This window comes from Elephantulus edwardii, unplaced genomic scaffold (genome assembly GCF_000299155.1).
Source record: "Elephantulus edwardii isolate Elephantulus edwardi_28Jun2011 unplaced genomic scaffold, EleEdw1.0 scaffold00088, whole genome shotgun sequence".
Taxonomy (NCBI): domain Eukaryota; kingdom Metazoa; phylum Chordata; class Mammalia; order Macroscelidea; family Macroscelididae; genus Elephantulus; species Elephantulus edwardii.
In genome coordinates this window covers 4,684,363-4,701,874 of record NW_006399838.1, presented here as the reverse complement: position 1 = coordinate 4,701,874, position 17,512 = coordinate 4,684,363, and the positions used below count along the sequence as shown (strand labels likewise).

The 17,512-nt window shown below is 41.5% G+C and overlaps 1 protein-coding gene across 1 annotated transcript in view; it reads right to left on the bottom strand.

Moving 5' to 3' along the window:
- SPATA16 (spermatogenesis associated 16) overlaps positions 1–17,512 on the bottom strand; it is a 343,510-nt gene that overhangs the window by 29,735 nt on the left and 296,263 nt on the right. Inside the window, exons 9-10 of the mRNA XM_006890379.1 lie at positions 9,960–10,124; positions 5,071–5,151 (exon numbers count right to left, since the gene is read on the bottom strand). Of these exons, the coding sequence (XP_006890441.1) occupies positions 5,071–5,151; positions 9,960–10,124 (246 nt within the window). The remainder of the gene's footprint in view (positions 1–5,070; positions 5,152–9,959; positions 10,125–17,512) is intronic.

Here is a 17,512-nt window from a genome sequence, read left to right as displayed (position 1 = left end):
ACACAGTCAAATGCCTCTGTGTAGTCATTAAAGCACAAATAGACATTTTTCTTGTATTCTTTGCTTTCAATCAAGATCATATTACATCAGCAATGATACAACTGGTGCCAGGACCTCTTCTAAATCTAGCTTGAATTTCTGACAATTCTCTTTAGTGAGAACAGTCTGCGTATTGTTCTAGTCATTTTTGCATGCTCTTCAGCAGGATTTTGCTTGCATGTGATATTAATGATACTGTTTGACAATTTCCAGATTCTGTTGGATTACCTTTCTTGGGAATGGCAGCAAATATGGACCTCTTCCAGTTGGTCAGGCAGACAACTGGCCTCTAAATTTCTTTAGGCTGGTAAACACATTCAGGACGGCTTCTGTCATTTGAAACCTGTCAGTTGAAATCCCATAGATTCCTACAGCCTTATTTTATGTCAATGCCTTCAGTTCAGGTTGGAATTCTTCCTTCATTGCCATCATTCTTGATCATATGGTTGTTGTTGTTGTTATGTGCTGTCGAGTCACTTGTGACTCATAGCTACCCTATGTACACCAGCCCGAAACCCTGCTCTGTCCTGCACCAACTTCACTGTCTCCAACATACCTGCCCTGCTTACGCCAGTCACTGAATCAATCCACCTCAGAGAGGGCCTTCCCCTCCTGCGCTGTCCCTCCACCCTCCCAAGCATGATGTTCTTCTCCAAGGACCGGTCTCTCCTTACAACATGTCCAGACTATGTTAGATGGAACCTCAGAATCCTTGCCTCCAAGGAGCCACCCGGTTTAACCCTCTCCAGGACAAATCTGTTTGTTTTCCTAGCAGTCTATGGTACCCTCAATACTCTTCTCCAGCACCACAGCTCAAAGGCATCAATTCTCCTTCTATCCTCCTTGGTCATTGTCCAACTCTCTGATGCATAACAAGTGATTGCGAAGACCATGGCCTGTATCAGATGCACCTTAGTCTCCAGAAAGACACCATTGCTCTTCAGTACTTTGGAGAGGTCCCTAAGAGCAGACTTTCCCATCACAATATGTCTTTTAATTTCCTGGCTGCTGGTGCCAAGAGTGTTGACTGTGGAGCCAAGCAAACTAAAGCTGTGTACAATCTCAATCTCTTCACCATCCATCCTGATGCTGTCAATTGGTTCAGTGGTGAGAATCTTTGTCTTCTTGACATTGAGCCTCAATCCATATTGGAGGTCGCAGTCCTTGACACTCTGCAGCAAGTGCTTCAGAGAAGCTTAGAGTATCTTTTTTTAAAAAAAATAACACAAACTTTGCAAGTAAACCAGTATGAAATAATAATAATAATAAGAAGAAGAAAAAGATTACATTGGTATTTTGTTTAAGAACTTTGAATAGCTTTGTCACTCTGTCAAACAGAAAGGTCCCCCAGTTTCCAGTGCCTCTCTCACCTCTCTCCTGTTATCTCTTCCTATTCCCCATTTACGGATTCTGATTTTATTAGCCCCTCGCTCATCTTTGTCCATACCCGGCACGCTCCCGTCTCAGGGCTACCTGTTTGCTGTCCTTTACCTACCCTCTAAGTAAACCACGTGCGTGGCTTCCGCCCTCATTTCTTTCCAGTCTTGCTCCAGTGTCACCTTCTCAGGGAATCCTCCCTTGACCATTCTGCTGCGGTTGCAATTAACGGACACATTCCATTTTTCTTCCCGGCCCCCCATGCCCCCACGGCACTTACTACCTTGTAACATAGTCCATGTTTGCTTATGCAGTTGATTAACTACCTCACGGTCGTAGAAGACAAACATCACAAAGGAACCGCTTTCTCCTGACAAGGCCTCGGAGTCTAAGAGATGGTCCACCTCAGAGGCAATGCTCAGAAAACGTCTGATGAGTGTGGGTGTGAATGAATGAGCTGTGTGTCAACGGGGTTATTAAGGAAACGGAGTTGTATCAGTTTTTTAAAAAATGTATTGCTCTTGTTATAGAAATGGAATCCAACTATAGAAGAAGAATTGACTGTAACAATGGGCTCGAGCGTATGAGAAATCGTGAGGATGGCGGTGATGGCAGTGGTTAGGGCTACGTTCAGATCTGTTGTTGATAGGGTTGGAAGGAGTCATAATCGACTTGATGGTACCTCATGATAATGGTCACCCACGGTGGACAGTGTCAGGTGGAGCTCACCGATTAAAACAAGCTCGGAAGCAGGAGTGGCATCCGCTTCTGAAACAGCTTACCTCCAGAAACTCTGAACAGTGCTCAGATCTTTCATTCATAGGGTTGTTGTGGGTCGTCTACAACTCAACGGCACTTAACAACAACAGCAATTACAACAACATTCCATCTGTGCTGTCCTTGATTAAAGACTTTGTGATCCAGGTCTCTCAAACACAGAGAATTGTGTTCTTCTTTTTTGTCCCATATTCTGCTTATTTTTATACTTTTACAACTAAGGCAAGCTGTCTAGTCCTTGGATTAATTAATCGAAAGGAAATATTCTGCAAAAATAACTCAAAACAACAGTCACTTTTCTAAAACTCTTTAAAGGATCTATTTTAGTCTTGAAGAGTTAGGGAAAAATACAATTGTCTCTTTTCTCCTTCTGGCTTCTTAGGGAAAACTCAAAGGAAAACAAAGTGTAGACAGGCGGTCAGTACTCATGAATCAGATTTCATCTTGATGGGCTTTTTATAGATTCATAATCAAGGAGGGCTCTGAAATTGTGTTAGGTAATGAGGATGCTGTCAGACCTTTTAACCACGTGCAAGTAGAAAGGGCTGCTATAATTCTGCTGCTTCGGATGGAAATTTCAAGTGTTTTCATTAGGTACAACAGCTGTTTCTATCACAGATAACAGATCTCAGAGATGGTGATGCTGATATCAACTTGTAGTGGGCTCAGTACACAGTGTAGTTTATACAACTAGGGTTGGTTGGCTTTTTTTTTTTTTTTTAATTATATCCCCCCCACCCCACACACACACTCAAATTAACTCCATAGCAGTAAAAGGAAATTACTTACTTGCTACCGGAATTTTCTGAAAGTGATACAATCTTCCTTTGTAGAGTCACATTAACCAAATTAAAAGCCCTTGGGAAAAATTTGGCACCCTGTGCCTTCCCATTCACATCCTCCTAAAGACCTCTCAGGAGTTTCCATTTAGAAGCTAAGATCATTACCAGGGCTTTTCATTTGGGAAGGGTGGCTGCTCCTCAGCGAGTTGCTCTAGGCACCCGGGGGTTGGGTGGGGAGACTGACTCTGCAGTGCTCCAGTCAGGGAGGTCCTGACTTCACTGACCTCCTGACTCCTGCCTGCTTGCAGATATGCTTTCCTGCCTCTAACTAGTCTGTGTCTTGTCTTGTTTCCAGGATGGTTATTAGCACCTCTTCCTCTCTGTGATTGCACGTGTCACTCCTCCAGTGACGGGGAATCTATTCCTCCAACACTTTGAATCTGGGCTGGCCTGTGACTGTTTTGACCAATGGAATTTTTTTACACCACTTATTGGCTTAGTCTTTGAGAAGCCTGGTGGTTTTCATTTCCTTTCTCTTGAAATCCTTCCTCCCAGAATTCAGTGACCCTGTCATTTGAAGTCTAATTTACAAGGAGAGGGCACATTTAGACATTCAGGTCACCTGCCTCGACTGACTGGCCTCACGTATCACCTTTGTGAGGGAGCCATCTTGGACACTCAGTCCAGTTCATCCTTCAGAAGACTCCAGCTCTGCGCACAGAGCCATCTATCTGCTTGAACTACACAGAGGTTTTAAGCAAAAGCAACCTAAATAGATTTAAGCAAGAACAATTCTTAGAGCTATGACAAAAACATTGGATTTTGTTCTAAACGACTAATTTGGGGTGGTCCACTACACAGAAATAACCAGGAGAAATGCAATGTGAAAAACCATAGGTTGCATCTTCCTGTCAATGGGGGCATCAAAAAGCATCAGCTTGAACTGTTGATCTCAGGTTTTCAACATGATGTGATTTCAGGGAATAATGAAAAGGGATGTAATTTTTGTTTTACCTTTGGGTGATCCCTGGGATTTCAAAATTAGACAGATGTTCCATTATCGCCAGAAAAGGATTTTATTAACTACACAAATGCAAGTATGTCTGGGTAGGTTAGTCACGTAAACCAGAATTTGCACATTTTCCCTATAAAGGATCAGAGAGTAAGTATTTTAGGCTCGATGAGCTGAATGTCTTGGTGGCAAATGCTTAAGTCTGCTTCAATCCAATCTGGGCAGTATGTAAATGAATGTGCGTGGTTGTTTTAAATTGACTTCATTTACAGAAACAGTTGATGGGTAGGATGTGACCCATAGGTCATAGTATACCGACCCTTGCTCTAAACAATTATTTCTGTAGTCAGCAGAGATATTGATCATATTGATTCACATTCATCAACATTGGATTTGGTTGACCTCTAGCTTCAATCTCTGGCTATTCCTTCATAGACAGCTAGAAGGCATCTATTAGTGAGCTTTAAATCTGCTCTGCAGAGCTCTTCACACGCCCCCCCCTTTACTCTGTATACTCATTCCTAGGGAGTTCGAGTGGCCTAGTGGATAAGAAATTGCATTGCCAGTCCAAAGATAAGTGGTTCAAATCCAACAGCTGCTCTAGTGGAGAAAGACGGGTAATCTCTTTCTGTGTGGTTTGCAGCTCTGAAAACCTGCTGGAGGGTCAGCTAAGGGTTGGTTCTGATTCGATGGCACACAAGAACATATACACTTTGCCATGTCTGCCACTCTACTGATTTTAACATGAATTTCTTAATCCACATTAATTTGTTAATCATCACTAACCCTCCATCTTTACTTATTCTTCTGTCCAGGACTTGAGGCGTTTTCATTTCCGCTTTGGATATCTTTCCATCTCCCAAAGCTTAATGCCCTCATATGCCAGAGGAAATACATTCCTATTTGATTTGGCTACATTTGGGGAACGGGTGCTACTTTTATTACCACAAAACCAATACAAATGAGCAAACATCCCAAACACCAACTGGAAGAACTTTTTTTCACCTTCCAACCAGATCTGACCCAAGATGAACCTTTTCCCTGAGAAAGCTGCACCTCCCTCCCTTCAGCGCGAAGTTGTACCTTTTGGACTGTATTCCACACACGTTCTTTATCTCTTCTTCCTTCAAGGGTGTCCATCGCATCTGCCATTAGTGACTGCAGCTGTGGCACCAAGATAAAAGTTATCAGTGTGGAATTCGCACAGAAATAACTTCTCTAAATACGCAGATTAAAACCTAATTAAAAAATCATTTGTACGCTGATGGTTTTATTACTCATCTTTCTGACAACGAACGCTGCCACCTCATTGCTGCTTCAGTCATTACAGAATGTTATTGCAGAAATAAAATACGGAGACAGGGAAAAGATTCTTCTGGAAAATTTGCACAAAACAGAGAGATTTTTGCGTCATAAGAGGGGATGTTTTGTTAGAACAGTTTTGGGTTGTAAAGAATGAAGGGGGTAGTTAATTCTCCCAGGAAATGGCATGGAGTACATACGCATATTTTCATATTTTCTCCTGAGGCTAATGTATCATAATTTTTGCAAAAGCTCAGCAGAGGACAATACTTAAATTGTGCTGTTTATTGCCTTTTAAAGGATCTATGCAATTTAAGTTCTTTTACTATTCTTTTCTCATCTAAAAATCCAAAATAAGAAAGATTTGTAAAATCCTCTTCTATTTTTAGAGAGCTCTCATGGCACAGTGGGTATGAAATAGCACTGTCCACCCAAAGGCATGGAGTTCGTATCCAGTGGCTGCTTCTTGAGAATAATAAGGGGAATCTCCTCCTAAACAATTCACTACCTCCAAAAAGACACTGAAGGGTGAGCTATGTATGGGTCAATTCCAACTTGAAGGCACATTGTTGGTGTTGTTGTTATGTGCCATCGAGTCGTTTGCGACTCATAGCGACAATATGTACAAGAGCCCTAAATGCTCTTCTATCCTTTGCCAACCTCGCCATTTCAAACACATTCATTGCCACCACTCCACTCACAGAATCAATCCATCTCATCGAGAGTCTTCCTCTCCTGCACCGTCCCTCCACCCTCCCAAACATGATGTCCCTCTCCAAGGACCAGTCCCTCCTTGCAACATGCCCAAAGTATGTGAGATGAAGCTTCAGAATCCTTGACTCCAGGGAACATTCTGGTTTCACCCTTTCCAGGACAAACCTGTTTGTTCTCCTAGCAGTCCATGGTATAGCCAACACTCTTCTCCAGCACCACAACTCAAAGGCATCAATTCTCTTTCTGTCATCCCTATTCACTGTCCAACTCTCTGATGCATAGCACATAATTGTAAAGACTATAGCCTGGATCAGGTGCACCTTAGTTTCCAGTCTGACATCGTTGCACTTCAGTACTCTTGAGAGATCCCTCACAGCTGACTTTCCCAATGCAATTCGTCTCCTGATTTCCTGGCTGCTGTTACCAAGAGTGTTGACTGTGGAGCCAAGTAAACTAAAACTGTTAATTACCTCAATCTCTTCACCATCCATATTGATGCTGCCATTTGGCCCAGCAGTGAGAATCTTTGTTTTCTTGATATTGAGCCTCAATCCATATTGAAGACTGTTGTCCTTGACCTTCTGTAGCAAATGCTTCAGGTCCTCCTCAGTTTCAGCAAGCAGAGTTGTGTCATCTGCATAATGCAGGTTGTTGACGATTCTTCCACCAATCCTGGTGCCACATTCCTCCTCGTACAGCCCAGTGTCTCGGATGATCTGTTCTGCATACAGATTGAAAAGGTATGGAGACAAAGTACATCCCTGACGGACCCCTTTCTTGATTTTGAACCATCCAGTGTCTCCCTGTTCTCTTCTGACGACTGCCTTTTGGTCCAAGTATAGGTTTTGCATTAGCACGATCAAATGTTCTGGGACTCCCATTCTTCTCAGAGTCAGCCACAGCTTGTTGTGATCCACACAATCAAAAGCCTTTGCATAGTCAATGAAGCACAGATAGACATTCTTCTGGTATTCTCTGCTTTCTGCCAAGATCCACCTTACATTAGCTATAATATCCCTAGTACCACAACCTCTTCTAAATCCAGCCTGCACATCTGGAAGTTCTCTGTTGACATATTGTTCCAAATGTTTTTGGATAATTTTCAGTAGAATCTTGCTTGCATGTGATATCAATGATATTATTCGATAATTTCCACACTCTGTTGGGTCACCTTTCTTTGGAATGGGAACAAGTATCGGTCTCTTCCAGTCAGTTGGCCAGCTGGCTGTCCTCCAGATTTCCAGGCACATCTTAGTGAGCACATCCAGGGCAGCGTCTGTTTGTTGAAATAAATCAATTGGTATGCAGTCAACTCCTGGAGCCTTGTTTTTTTGCCAATTCCTTCATACCAACTTGAACTTCCTCCTTCATCACCATAGGTTCTTGCTCATATGTTATTTCTTGAAATTCCTCTGTGTCAGCCAATTCCTTCTGATACAGTGACTCTGTACTCCTTCCATCTTCTTTTGATACATCCTGGATCATTCAACATTCTACCCAAACTATCTTTAAGTATTGCCACCCGTGGCTTGAATTTGTCTTTCAACTCCTTCAGCTTAAGAAACGCTGAGCGAGTCCGGCACTTTTGATTTTCTGACTCCAGCTCTCTGCACATTTCATTATAGTATCTTGCTTTGTTGTCCCGAGCTGTCTGTTGAAATTTTCTATTCAGCTCTTTGATTTCTTGATTTCTTCCTTTAACTTTGGCTTCTCGGCGATTCTGTTCCTAGATTTTAAAAAAGTTTCCAAAAAATCTAATATATATCTTTTGGCCTGAACACACATCTGCCATATTTTAATATAAAACAGAGTTATATTGTGTGTATGTTGTTGGGAGGGTGGAGGGACAGAAAGGAAGACCCTCGATGAGATGGATTGATTAGGCCACTGGGGTAACGGACATAGGTGTGTCAGAGACAGTAAGATTGGCAAGATATAGAGCAGGGTGTAGGGTTGTTTTACATAGGGTCGCTATGAATCACAAGCAACTCGACAGCACGTAACAACAACAACAACAACAAATGCACACAATACATATACACCTGTAAATTAATGAAATTGCCCCAAACCGTGTGATATCTAAGGGTAGCAAAGAGTATTCTGCCCGGTACCAGTTCAGCTTCCCGTGACATTGAAGTGTGGGGAGCCTCAGATAATGTTCCTGGGATCCAGATACGGCAGAGTTTACACAGGAGAGCAGAGGGTTGAGTCACTCAAGGCTCTTCTACTGACCTGTCACCGCTTCCATAGCACCTGACAAGGCCCCACTCAGATCCCTCTTCCTCCTGCCGCACTGCCCTTGCCCTGTTCATCTTTGCTTAGCAGTTTGGAAGAGAAAAACGTGTAACATACATGATTTTGAAATGTTTGTCCTGTATATGTAAATCCATTTAAATGTTTCTTCTGATAAGCATGTCTATAATAAATTATGACAATATACTGTGAAATCTCTTTTTGACAAAGTTTTAGATAGCAGAATGCTGCATGTGTTGCTAAGGATTGTCTGTCATGTTGATTGAGTCCCTTTTGTGTATGTTTTGAAATATAAGTATTCCCTGAAGAAAGCCAAGGCTACCGACATGAACAGACCTGTTGGGTTAGAAGCCCTAAGTGCACAGAGCTCCCCAGTATCTTTCATTTAAGTCCAGAGGGTGCTTGTTAGACAGGCAGCCTCAACATCTTGCTGGCTTCTTAAACGGGCATTTTCTTCACTTCCTCTTATCTCAGAGAGAGTTAATCATCTAAAATTGGCTGTAATATGCACTTTAAAAGCCTATGCTTACTGCACTCCTGAACACCTTATGAATGGTAGCATAAACACTGCCTCGGAGAAGGCGTTCTTAGGCACACAACCATAAAGGTTCAGAAAGTTCTTATTGCCAGTCTTAGTGATTCTCTGATTAATAGACTTTTTAATCGTCAGTTGGCATGATTTTATTAGTTGGCTAGTCAGACCATTTAATATTCTCATTGTGATACCCATACTTGTTTAATATCCTTTAACAGGTTTCGATGAACATTAAAATGTTGGCAGTCCATTTCTTGATTGATTAATTTGTAACATTCTTTCAAGGTTCAACAAGGGAGGATTCCTTTGGTTATCTGAAAATTACAGGTGATCCGTTTGGGCTGTTCTCATCCTTGCTATTTGAATTCAATTCAAGTCTATAATTAGTTTTAGGTAACCTCAATTAAAGACGCAAACGTGTAAGGCTCTTTTCCAATATACTTTAGGATCTCAAGATGGACCAAACTTTACCTTTCCTCAGATGGCCAGTTCACTGTTTTGTAATGATTTTTTAAATGAGTTGCCAGCATTTCTAGTATTAATTATAATTAAATTGTCTACATCTATGCGAAGATTGTGACTGGCTTTGTCTAATGGTAAAAAACACCTCCAAAGAAATGATAGGCAGAATGTTTCCTTTAAAGAGCTGTGTGTTGTACAGTTCTCATAAAGTGTACTTGTGTGTTGGCAGTGTGAGTATATGTAGTGACATCCGAAGCAAGCGAGAAAATTCTAAAGACTGTTTTGTAGGATCATTTTCTATCCACTAAATACCCTTTAATCATGTCACTTCTTAAAATGGGAGACAATCTTGCATACTAACATATTCGGGAGTTAAAAGCATAATTCATCAAAATTTCACTTCTGTTCAAATAGAAATAAGTGTGACACACAACATGAAAAATCAGTCCCTCTTTTATGGTTTATCCTATTGTCAAATTTTTGCTGTGAAAAAAAAGGAAAGTGAGCCAATGTGAGCAAATAACACACACACACACACACACACACGTGTGTTCCTATTTCTTCATTAGACTTCTCCATGTGGATTGGGGAGTTTGCCTTCAGACTGCATTTATTATAATTTCCCTCTCTCCTACCCTAAACCAGACCACTTTTCCTCTGGCTCAGGCCCTGTGGAAGCCTCAGACAAAGGACACCCCCTACTTACCACGTCCATCTCCTGCCGACTGATGTCCTGCAGGTAGGGGATGGTTGCCAGCTCGGCCATGGCCTGATGGACCACCTGCGCCTGCTCCTTCACTCTCTGCAGCTGGCTGAGGAGGCTCGCGTACTGCAATTTCCCCATCACACCTGAGCAGGCCCGGAAACTCCCCTAGCCCCACGGCAGAAGGAAACACCGGTTAGAGCCAAGCATCCGAGACGGACCTTTCGGACCTTTCGCTGGAGATCAAAGTCAGGCGTGCTCTGATCTCCACAGTTGAAGTGATGGTCTCAGGTACAGTGAAATCTCTCTTTCTGCCACTTGAGAAACGTGTCTATACTCCTCCTCTGGGGGCAGAGGTCACAGTTAGTTGTGCTGTTAACCCAAGGACAGCCTGTCTCCGGCAGTTCGAATCTGCCGGCTCTTGTCGGAAAGGAAGATGGGCAGATTCAATGCAGAAAGATTTACAGTCTCAGAAATCTGAGGAAGGGTCACTATGAAGCAGAATGTATTCCATGGGAGTTTTTGAGATCTATTTAAAGGAACAGGTGGCACTTGGTATGACTGTTGAGCTGGGCTTTCACGATATTTAAAGGAAGCAGGGTGGAGAGGAGAAGGGAGGTGAAACAAAGCAGTTAAGTGTTTTTGTACATTGTCAATGTATCGGATAGGAGCTCTGGTGGCATTACCAGTAGGAAGCTGAACTTCTCTGGTGGTTGGAGCCATCTGTGGTCACGGGAGAAAGATGGGCAATCTCCTTCTGTGCTCTTAGTGTCTCAGAAAGCCCGTGAAGGGTCAGCTATGAGTCTGGGGTCGAGCTGAAGGTGTTGTATTGGTGAAGAGTTGTCTACACTCATGCTTATGTAAAAGGAACTCCCTCAAAAAAATACTATGGAAATGGAATCCAGCTTAAGTTAAAATTCCAGCTCTGCTTTGATCTCCTGGCCTGCACACTGCAGCTTTTTTGCTCTTTACCCTGGGCCCATGACAGCTACCATGATCCTTTTTGAAACTGACTCTGGTGCAAATGTTTATTTATTTATTTTTAAGAGACATAATTTAATGGATAATTGTTGGGTTTCCCCCCCTCTTAGTTGTCAAATGTATTGGCATAAAATGGTTCAAATTTTTAAGGATTGCCAACCTTCGTGAATGTATTGGTATTTGGGACTTTATAAAATGGAGTCCACATCGTGCTTGGGAGGGTGGAGAGACAGCGCAGGAGAGGAAGACCCTTGGTGAGACAGATGAATTCAGTGACTGTGGTAATGGGATGGGTGTGTCAGAGACAGGTTGGCACAGGACAGAGCCCGGTTTAGGGCTGTTGTACATAGATAGGGTCGCTATGAGTGACAGGTGAGTGATGGCACATAGCAACTATTAATAGATTCCCACAAACATGTTTATTTGCTACTTCGATCCACTACGGGGGAGGAATTCACTTTCTCTAAAAATCAAGACAAATTTTAGTGCTTGGTAAAGAAGACAACAATGATTATAAAATCGTCAAATTCATATTTAGGAGAAAGTGCTCTTCTGGGTAAAATGCTTGGCTGGCTGATGTTACCTCTATAACTGAATGTCTAAATGAAGGCAAACTAGAGAGGATTGGCCATCCAGCTCTTTTTTTCTTTAACATTCTAAAAATGTTTACTTTTAAAATAGAAATATACAGATACATATATTTGGCAAGTTTATGGCTCATATTAAAATTGCAACAATTTTGCTTCTGCCTCTGGTATCTTCTGCCATTCCTGTTCCTTCCAGGTCACTCATATTTACTGTTACTTTTTGAAAGTCAAAGTCTTCATCTTCAGAAACCTGAGGCTGTAAATCCCTGATCGTGAGACTTTAAAATATCAAAATACTTCCATTCTACAGACTAAAAGATAAGTTACACAATTGTGTATCAGAGTGGATTTCTTAAACTTTAAAGTAAATTTATATATGGCTTGATAAACACTGTTATTGTTGTTAAGTGCTGTCGAGTCGTAGACGACTCTTAGCAACCTTATGAATGAAAGACCTGAGCACAGTTCATAGTGTTTCTGGAGGCAAGCCATTTCGGAAGTGGATGCCACTCCTGCTTCCAAGCTTGTTTTAATCGGGGAGCGCCACTAAACACTGTCCACCCTGGGTAATATTAGGGATAAAAATATCAAATGTGTTGGTAAACACACTTAAAACATTTGTGTTGCTTGTTTGACTCTGCGATGATAATAATGACCTATCTCTGTAAATGTTTTAAACATCTGAGGCAACAATACAGTTTGACTTTTTCCAAACAAATTCTCCAGCGATGTAAGATAAAAACTAAGCAAACAACTAAGATAGCTGTCTCTTGGTTAAAGAAAACTCATAAGCTGGAAATATTTAATACCATTTTTAGGCCATCCACTTCTAGAATAACTGCCCTTTGAAAACCCTGTGTACAATAGAACACACTTAGGTTAGACTACCAGAAACGGCTGAGCCTTGCAGGTGGCAAACACAAAGGAAGAGAAAGTTGCAAGTAGACACTAGTGATTAGAATATGGAATGGGAGAAGCATGAATGTTGGAAACTTGGATGTTTTTAAGAGAGAAATGGAATGCATAAATATTGATATACTAGGCGTTGGTCAACTGTTATTCCATAGATTCCTAAGGTCTTATTTTTTGCCAATGCCGTCAATGCAACTTCCTCTTCCTCCTTCATTACCATTGGCTTCTGTTCATATGATACTTCCTGAAATTTTTCAGTGTCCATCAGTTCTTTCTGATACAGGGACTCTGTATCCCCTCCATCTTCTTTTGATGCTTTCTGTATCATCTAATATATTATCCATAGCATCTTTCAATATTGCAACATGAGGCTTAAATTTGTTTTTCAATTCTCTCAGCTTAAGGAATGCAGAGCAAGTTCTTCCCTTTTCATTCTCCAATTCCAGCTCTCTGCACATCCCATTATAATACTTTGCTTTGTCCTCCCGAGCTGCCCTTTGCAATTTTCTGTTCAGCTCTTTAACTTCGGTATGTTTTCCTTTTGTTTTGGCTTCTCAGCATTCCAGTGCAATTGTTAGAGTCTCTTGTAACCTCCATTTTGATTTCCCCCCCTCCTCTGTTCTTGTAATGACCTTTTTCTTTCTTCATGGGTAATATCCCAAGACAACTCATTGGGTTGTCAACCATTGGTGTACAAGGAGACACATTGCACTGGGAAAATCTGCAGCTAGGGATTAAGTATTAAGGAGTAATGGTGTCATTTTGAGGAATGAGGTGCATCTGGTTCATAGTCTTTCTGATCACTTGCTCTGCGTCTGAGAGCGGGAAAATAAGGATGAAGGAAGAAGAACTGACACATTTGAGCTGTGGTGTTGGCGAAGAGCACTGAACATCCATCCCCTCGGCAGCCAACGGAACAAACAGCTAAGTCTGGGAGAGGGTGCAGCTGGCGTGTTCTTTGGAGACAGGAATGATGAGACTTCACCTCACATACTTTGGGCATCTTGGAAAGAGACGCTATTCCTTGGAGGACATGATGCTGGGGCGAGGGGAGTCTTGGTGAAGGAGAGGAAGCCCCTCAACCAGCTGGACTGACACGGTGACTGCTGTAATAGGCTCTTGTGTGTCAGAAAGTGTGAGGATGGCGCAGGACAGAACAGGTTCAGATCTTTTGTTCATAGGTTTGCTAAGAGTCGTGTTTGACTTGATGGCACCTAATAACAACACCAAAGCGTTGGTGAAATAAGATGGATTGGCATGGAACATTTTAAATTGGACAATAATATGATCTAATATGTAAATAAAAAGGTAATAAAAAGGGGAACATGCATAGTTAAAAATACCATTTCCAGATCCATCTTGAAATACAATATTGTGAGTGACAGGATAATATCTATACACATACAAGCAACACCTTTCAACCCCTTTTTACTGATTTTTAAAAATTTTGTACTGGTTTACATACAAAGTTCATAAAGTTTGTATACATTGGTTTTCACATCTTTTAAGACAACCATCAATCAAATACGTGCACCAACAACCAGATCCAAATAGGAGGAAATAGACAATTTCTACCAACTTTTGCAGTCAGAAATCCCTTGAATATGGAACAAGGATGCGCCAATAATGACTGGGATGCAAAAGTTGGGAATGGAGAAGGGTCAGAAAACGTGGGCTTGGTCACAGAAGTGAATTCTCCCCTTTTTATTCTCCATTTCCAGCTCTTTGCACATTCCATTATAATACTTTGCTTGCCAGAAAACATGGGCTTGGTGACAGAAATGAATCTGGAGATAAAATGATAGAATTTTGTACCGTCAATGATTTATTCATTGCAAATACATTTTATAAGAAACCTAAGTGGTGACTATTCACATGGGCTGCACCTGATGGTCTGCACGGGAATCAGGTTAACTATATCTGTGCAAAGAATTCTTGGAAAGCTCAGTATCAGCTCTGAAAACTAGGCCAGGTGTGGATTGTGGAAAAGACCATCAACTATTTGTATGCAAGTTCAAACTGAAGCTAAAGAAAATCCAATCCAATCCACAAGAACCAAAATAGACTCAAGAACCTTGAGTCTATCCCGCCTGAATTAAAAAAAAGCCATCTCACGAAGAGATTTGAGGCCTTGAACAGTAATAATGTAAGGCCAGATGAGCTGAGGGAGAATAGAAAGAATATCTATGAAGAATGCAAAAGGTCATTACAAAAGCAAAGAAGGAAGAAAAGGCCAAAACGGATGTCAGAAGAGAGTCCTCTGAATATTGCAGCAGAGCGCCGAGAAGCCAAGGCACAGGGAAGACATCAGGAGTTGAAAGAGCTCAACAGAAGGTTTCAAAAAGCAGCTTGGGAAGACAGAGCCAAGTATTATAATGAGATGTGCCAAGAGATGGTGTGGAACAAGCAAAACGGGATGGACTTGCTCAGCATTTCTTAAGCTGAAGAAACTGAGGAACAAATTCAGGTCTCAAGGTGGACGTGGACTAAGGATATTGAATCATCCAGGGAGCATCAAAGACGACGAAAGGAGAACAGAGTCACTGGACCCAAAAGAACTGGCTGGCAAAGATGTATTTAACGAAACAACTTATATTCAAGAACCTATGGTGATGAAGGAGGAGGATGTTTAAGCTGCTTTAAAGGACTTGGAAAATAAAAAAAGACGGCCCTAGGAATCAGTGGAATACCAAGTGACATTTCAACAAACAGATGCAGCCCTGGAAATGTGTCTCAGGCTTGGCCCAGAAATCTGGAGGACAACCAGCTGGCCAACTAATTGGAAGAGATCTGTATTTATTCCCTTTCCAAAGAAGGGTGATCCAACAGAGTGTGGAATTTTATTGAATGATGTCACTAATAACATTCTATTGCTGTTACATGCTGTCGAGTTGTTTGGAACCCTGTGTACAATAGCTCTGAACACTGTTCTATCTTGTGCCAACCTTATTGTCTCTGAGACACCTACCACCATTACCCCAGTGTCTGAAGCAATTCATCAAGGGTCTTCCTCTTCCAAGCTGTCCCTCCACCCTCCCAAGCATGACGTCCCTCTCCAAGGACTGGACACTCCTTTCAACATGTCCGAAGTATGTCAGACAAAGCGCCAGAATCCTTGCCTCTAAGGAGCAGCCTGGTTTAACCCTCTCCAGGACAAACCTGTTTGTTCTCCTAGCAGTCCATGGTATATTCAACACTCTTCTCCAGCTCCACAGCTCAAAGGCACCAATTCTCCTTCAGTCATCCCTAGTCATTGTCCAGCTCTCTGATGCATAGCAAATGATTGCAAAAACCATGGCCTGTATCAGGCACACCTTAGTTGCATTTCCCAATGTAAATAATATTTTAATTTCCTGGCTGCTGGTACCAAGTGTGTTAATTGTGGAGCCACGCAAACTGAAGCTGTCAACAATATCAATCTCTTCACTGTTTATCATGATGATGTTAATTGGCCCAGTTGTGAAAATCTTTGTTTTCTTGATGTTGAGCTTCAATTCATATTTAAGGCTGCAGTTTATACAATAACTACTTCAGGTCCTCCTCAGTTAGGGTTGTGTCATCTTCATAACACAGGCTCTTAATGAGTCTTCCTCCAATCCTGATGCCACATTCCTCCTCATAGGGCCCAGCCTCCCAGATGATCTGTTCTGCATCTAGATTGAAAAGGTGCAGAGACAGAATACATCCCTGGCAGACACCCTTCCCAATTTTGAACTGTGCAGGTCTCCTTGTTCTGTTCTGACAACTGCCTCCTGGTCCAAGTAGAGGTTTTGCATTAACACGATTAAATGTTCTGGGATTCCCATTCTACTCAGAGTCAGCCTCAGTTTTTTGTGATCCACATAGTCAAATGCCTTTGCATAATCAATGAAACACAGATAGACATTCCTCTTGTACTGCTTTCAGCCAAGATTCATTTGACATTAGCCATAATATCTCTACTACCATGGCCTCTTCTAAACCCAACCTGCATATCTGGCAGTTCTCTGTTGATGTATTTTTGCCATTTTTGGATAATCTTCAGCAGAATCTTGCTTGCATGTGACATTAATAATACTGTTCGATAATTTCCGCACTCTGTTGGTCACCCTTCTTTGGAATGGGAATAAATATGGATCTTTTCCAGTCATTTGGTCAGGTGTTATCCTCCAGATTTCTTGGCACAACTTAGTGCACCCAGGAAAAAATTTGTTGAAATATGCCAGTTGATATGTCGTCAATTCCTGTGGTCTTGTTTTTTTGCTAATTCTTTCAAAGTAACTTGAACTTCTTCCTTCATCACCACAGGCTCTTGTTCATACACTGTTTCTTGAAATTCTTCTGTGTCTGCCAATTCCTTTTGGTACAATGACTCTGTGTAATACTCTTTCCATCTTTTTTTAATGCTTCCTGTATTATTTAGTATTCTACCCAAATCACCCTTAAGTATTGCATCTTGACACTTGAATTTGTTCTTCAGTTCCTTCAGCTTAAGAAATGCTGAGCAAATTTGGCCCTTTTGATTTTCTGACTCCAGCTCTTGGCACATTTCATTATAATATTTTACTTTGTCTTTCCTTGATGCCCTTTGAAATATTCTCTTGAGCTCCTTAATTTCTTCCCTTTGCATTTGGCTTCTCTACACTCTACTGCAATATTCAGAGTCTCTTCTAATGTCCATCTTGGTCTTTTCTTCATCCTCTGTCTTTGTAATGACCTTTTGCATTCTTCCTGGATGATATTTTTGATATCCTCCCACAGCTGATCTATTCTTCACTCATTAAGTCCTCAAACATGTTCCTAAGGTGGTTTTGAAATTCGAATAGGATAGACTCAAGATAAAGTTTTAGTTCCTTTGGATTTGATTTCATTTTCTTTAGATTTAGCTTGAACTTCTATACGACTTGTTGATTGGTTTATTCCACAATCAGCACCTGGCCTAGTTTTCACAGCTGATATTGAGCTTCTCCAGTGATTCTTTCCACAGATATAATTGATCTGATGCCTGTGCATACCATCAGGTCAAATCCATGTGAAGACCCTATGCATATCTTTCTTCCTTCCTTCCTTCCTTCCTTCCTTCCTTCCTTCCTTCCT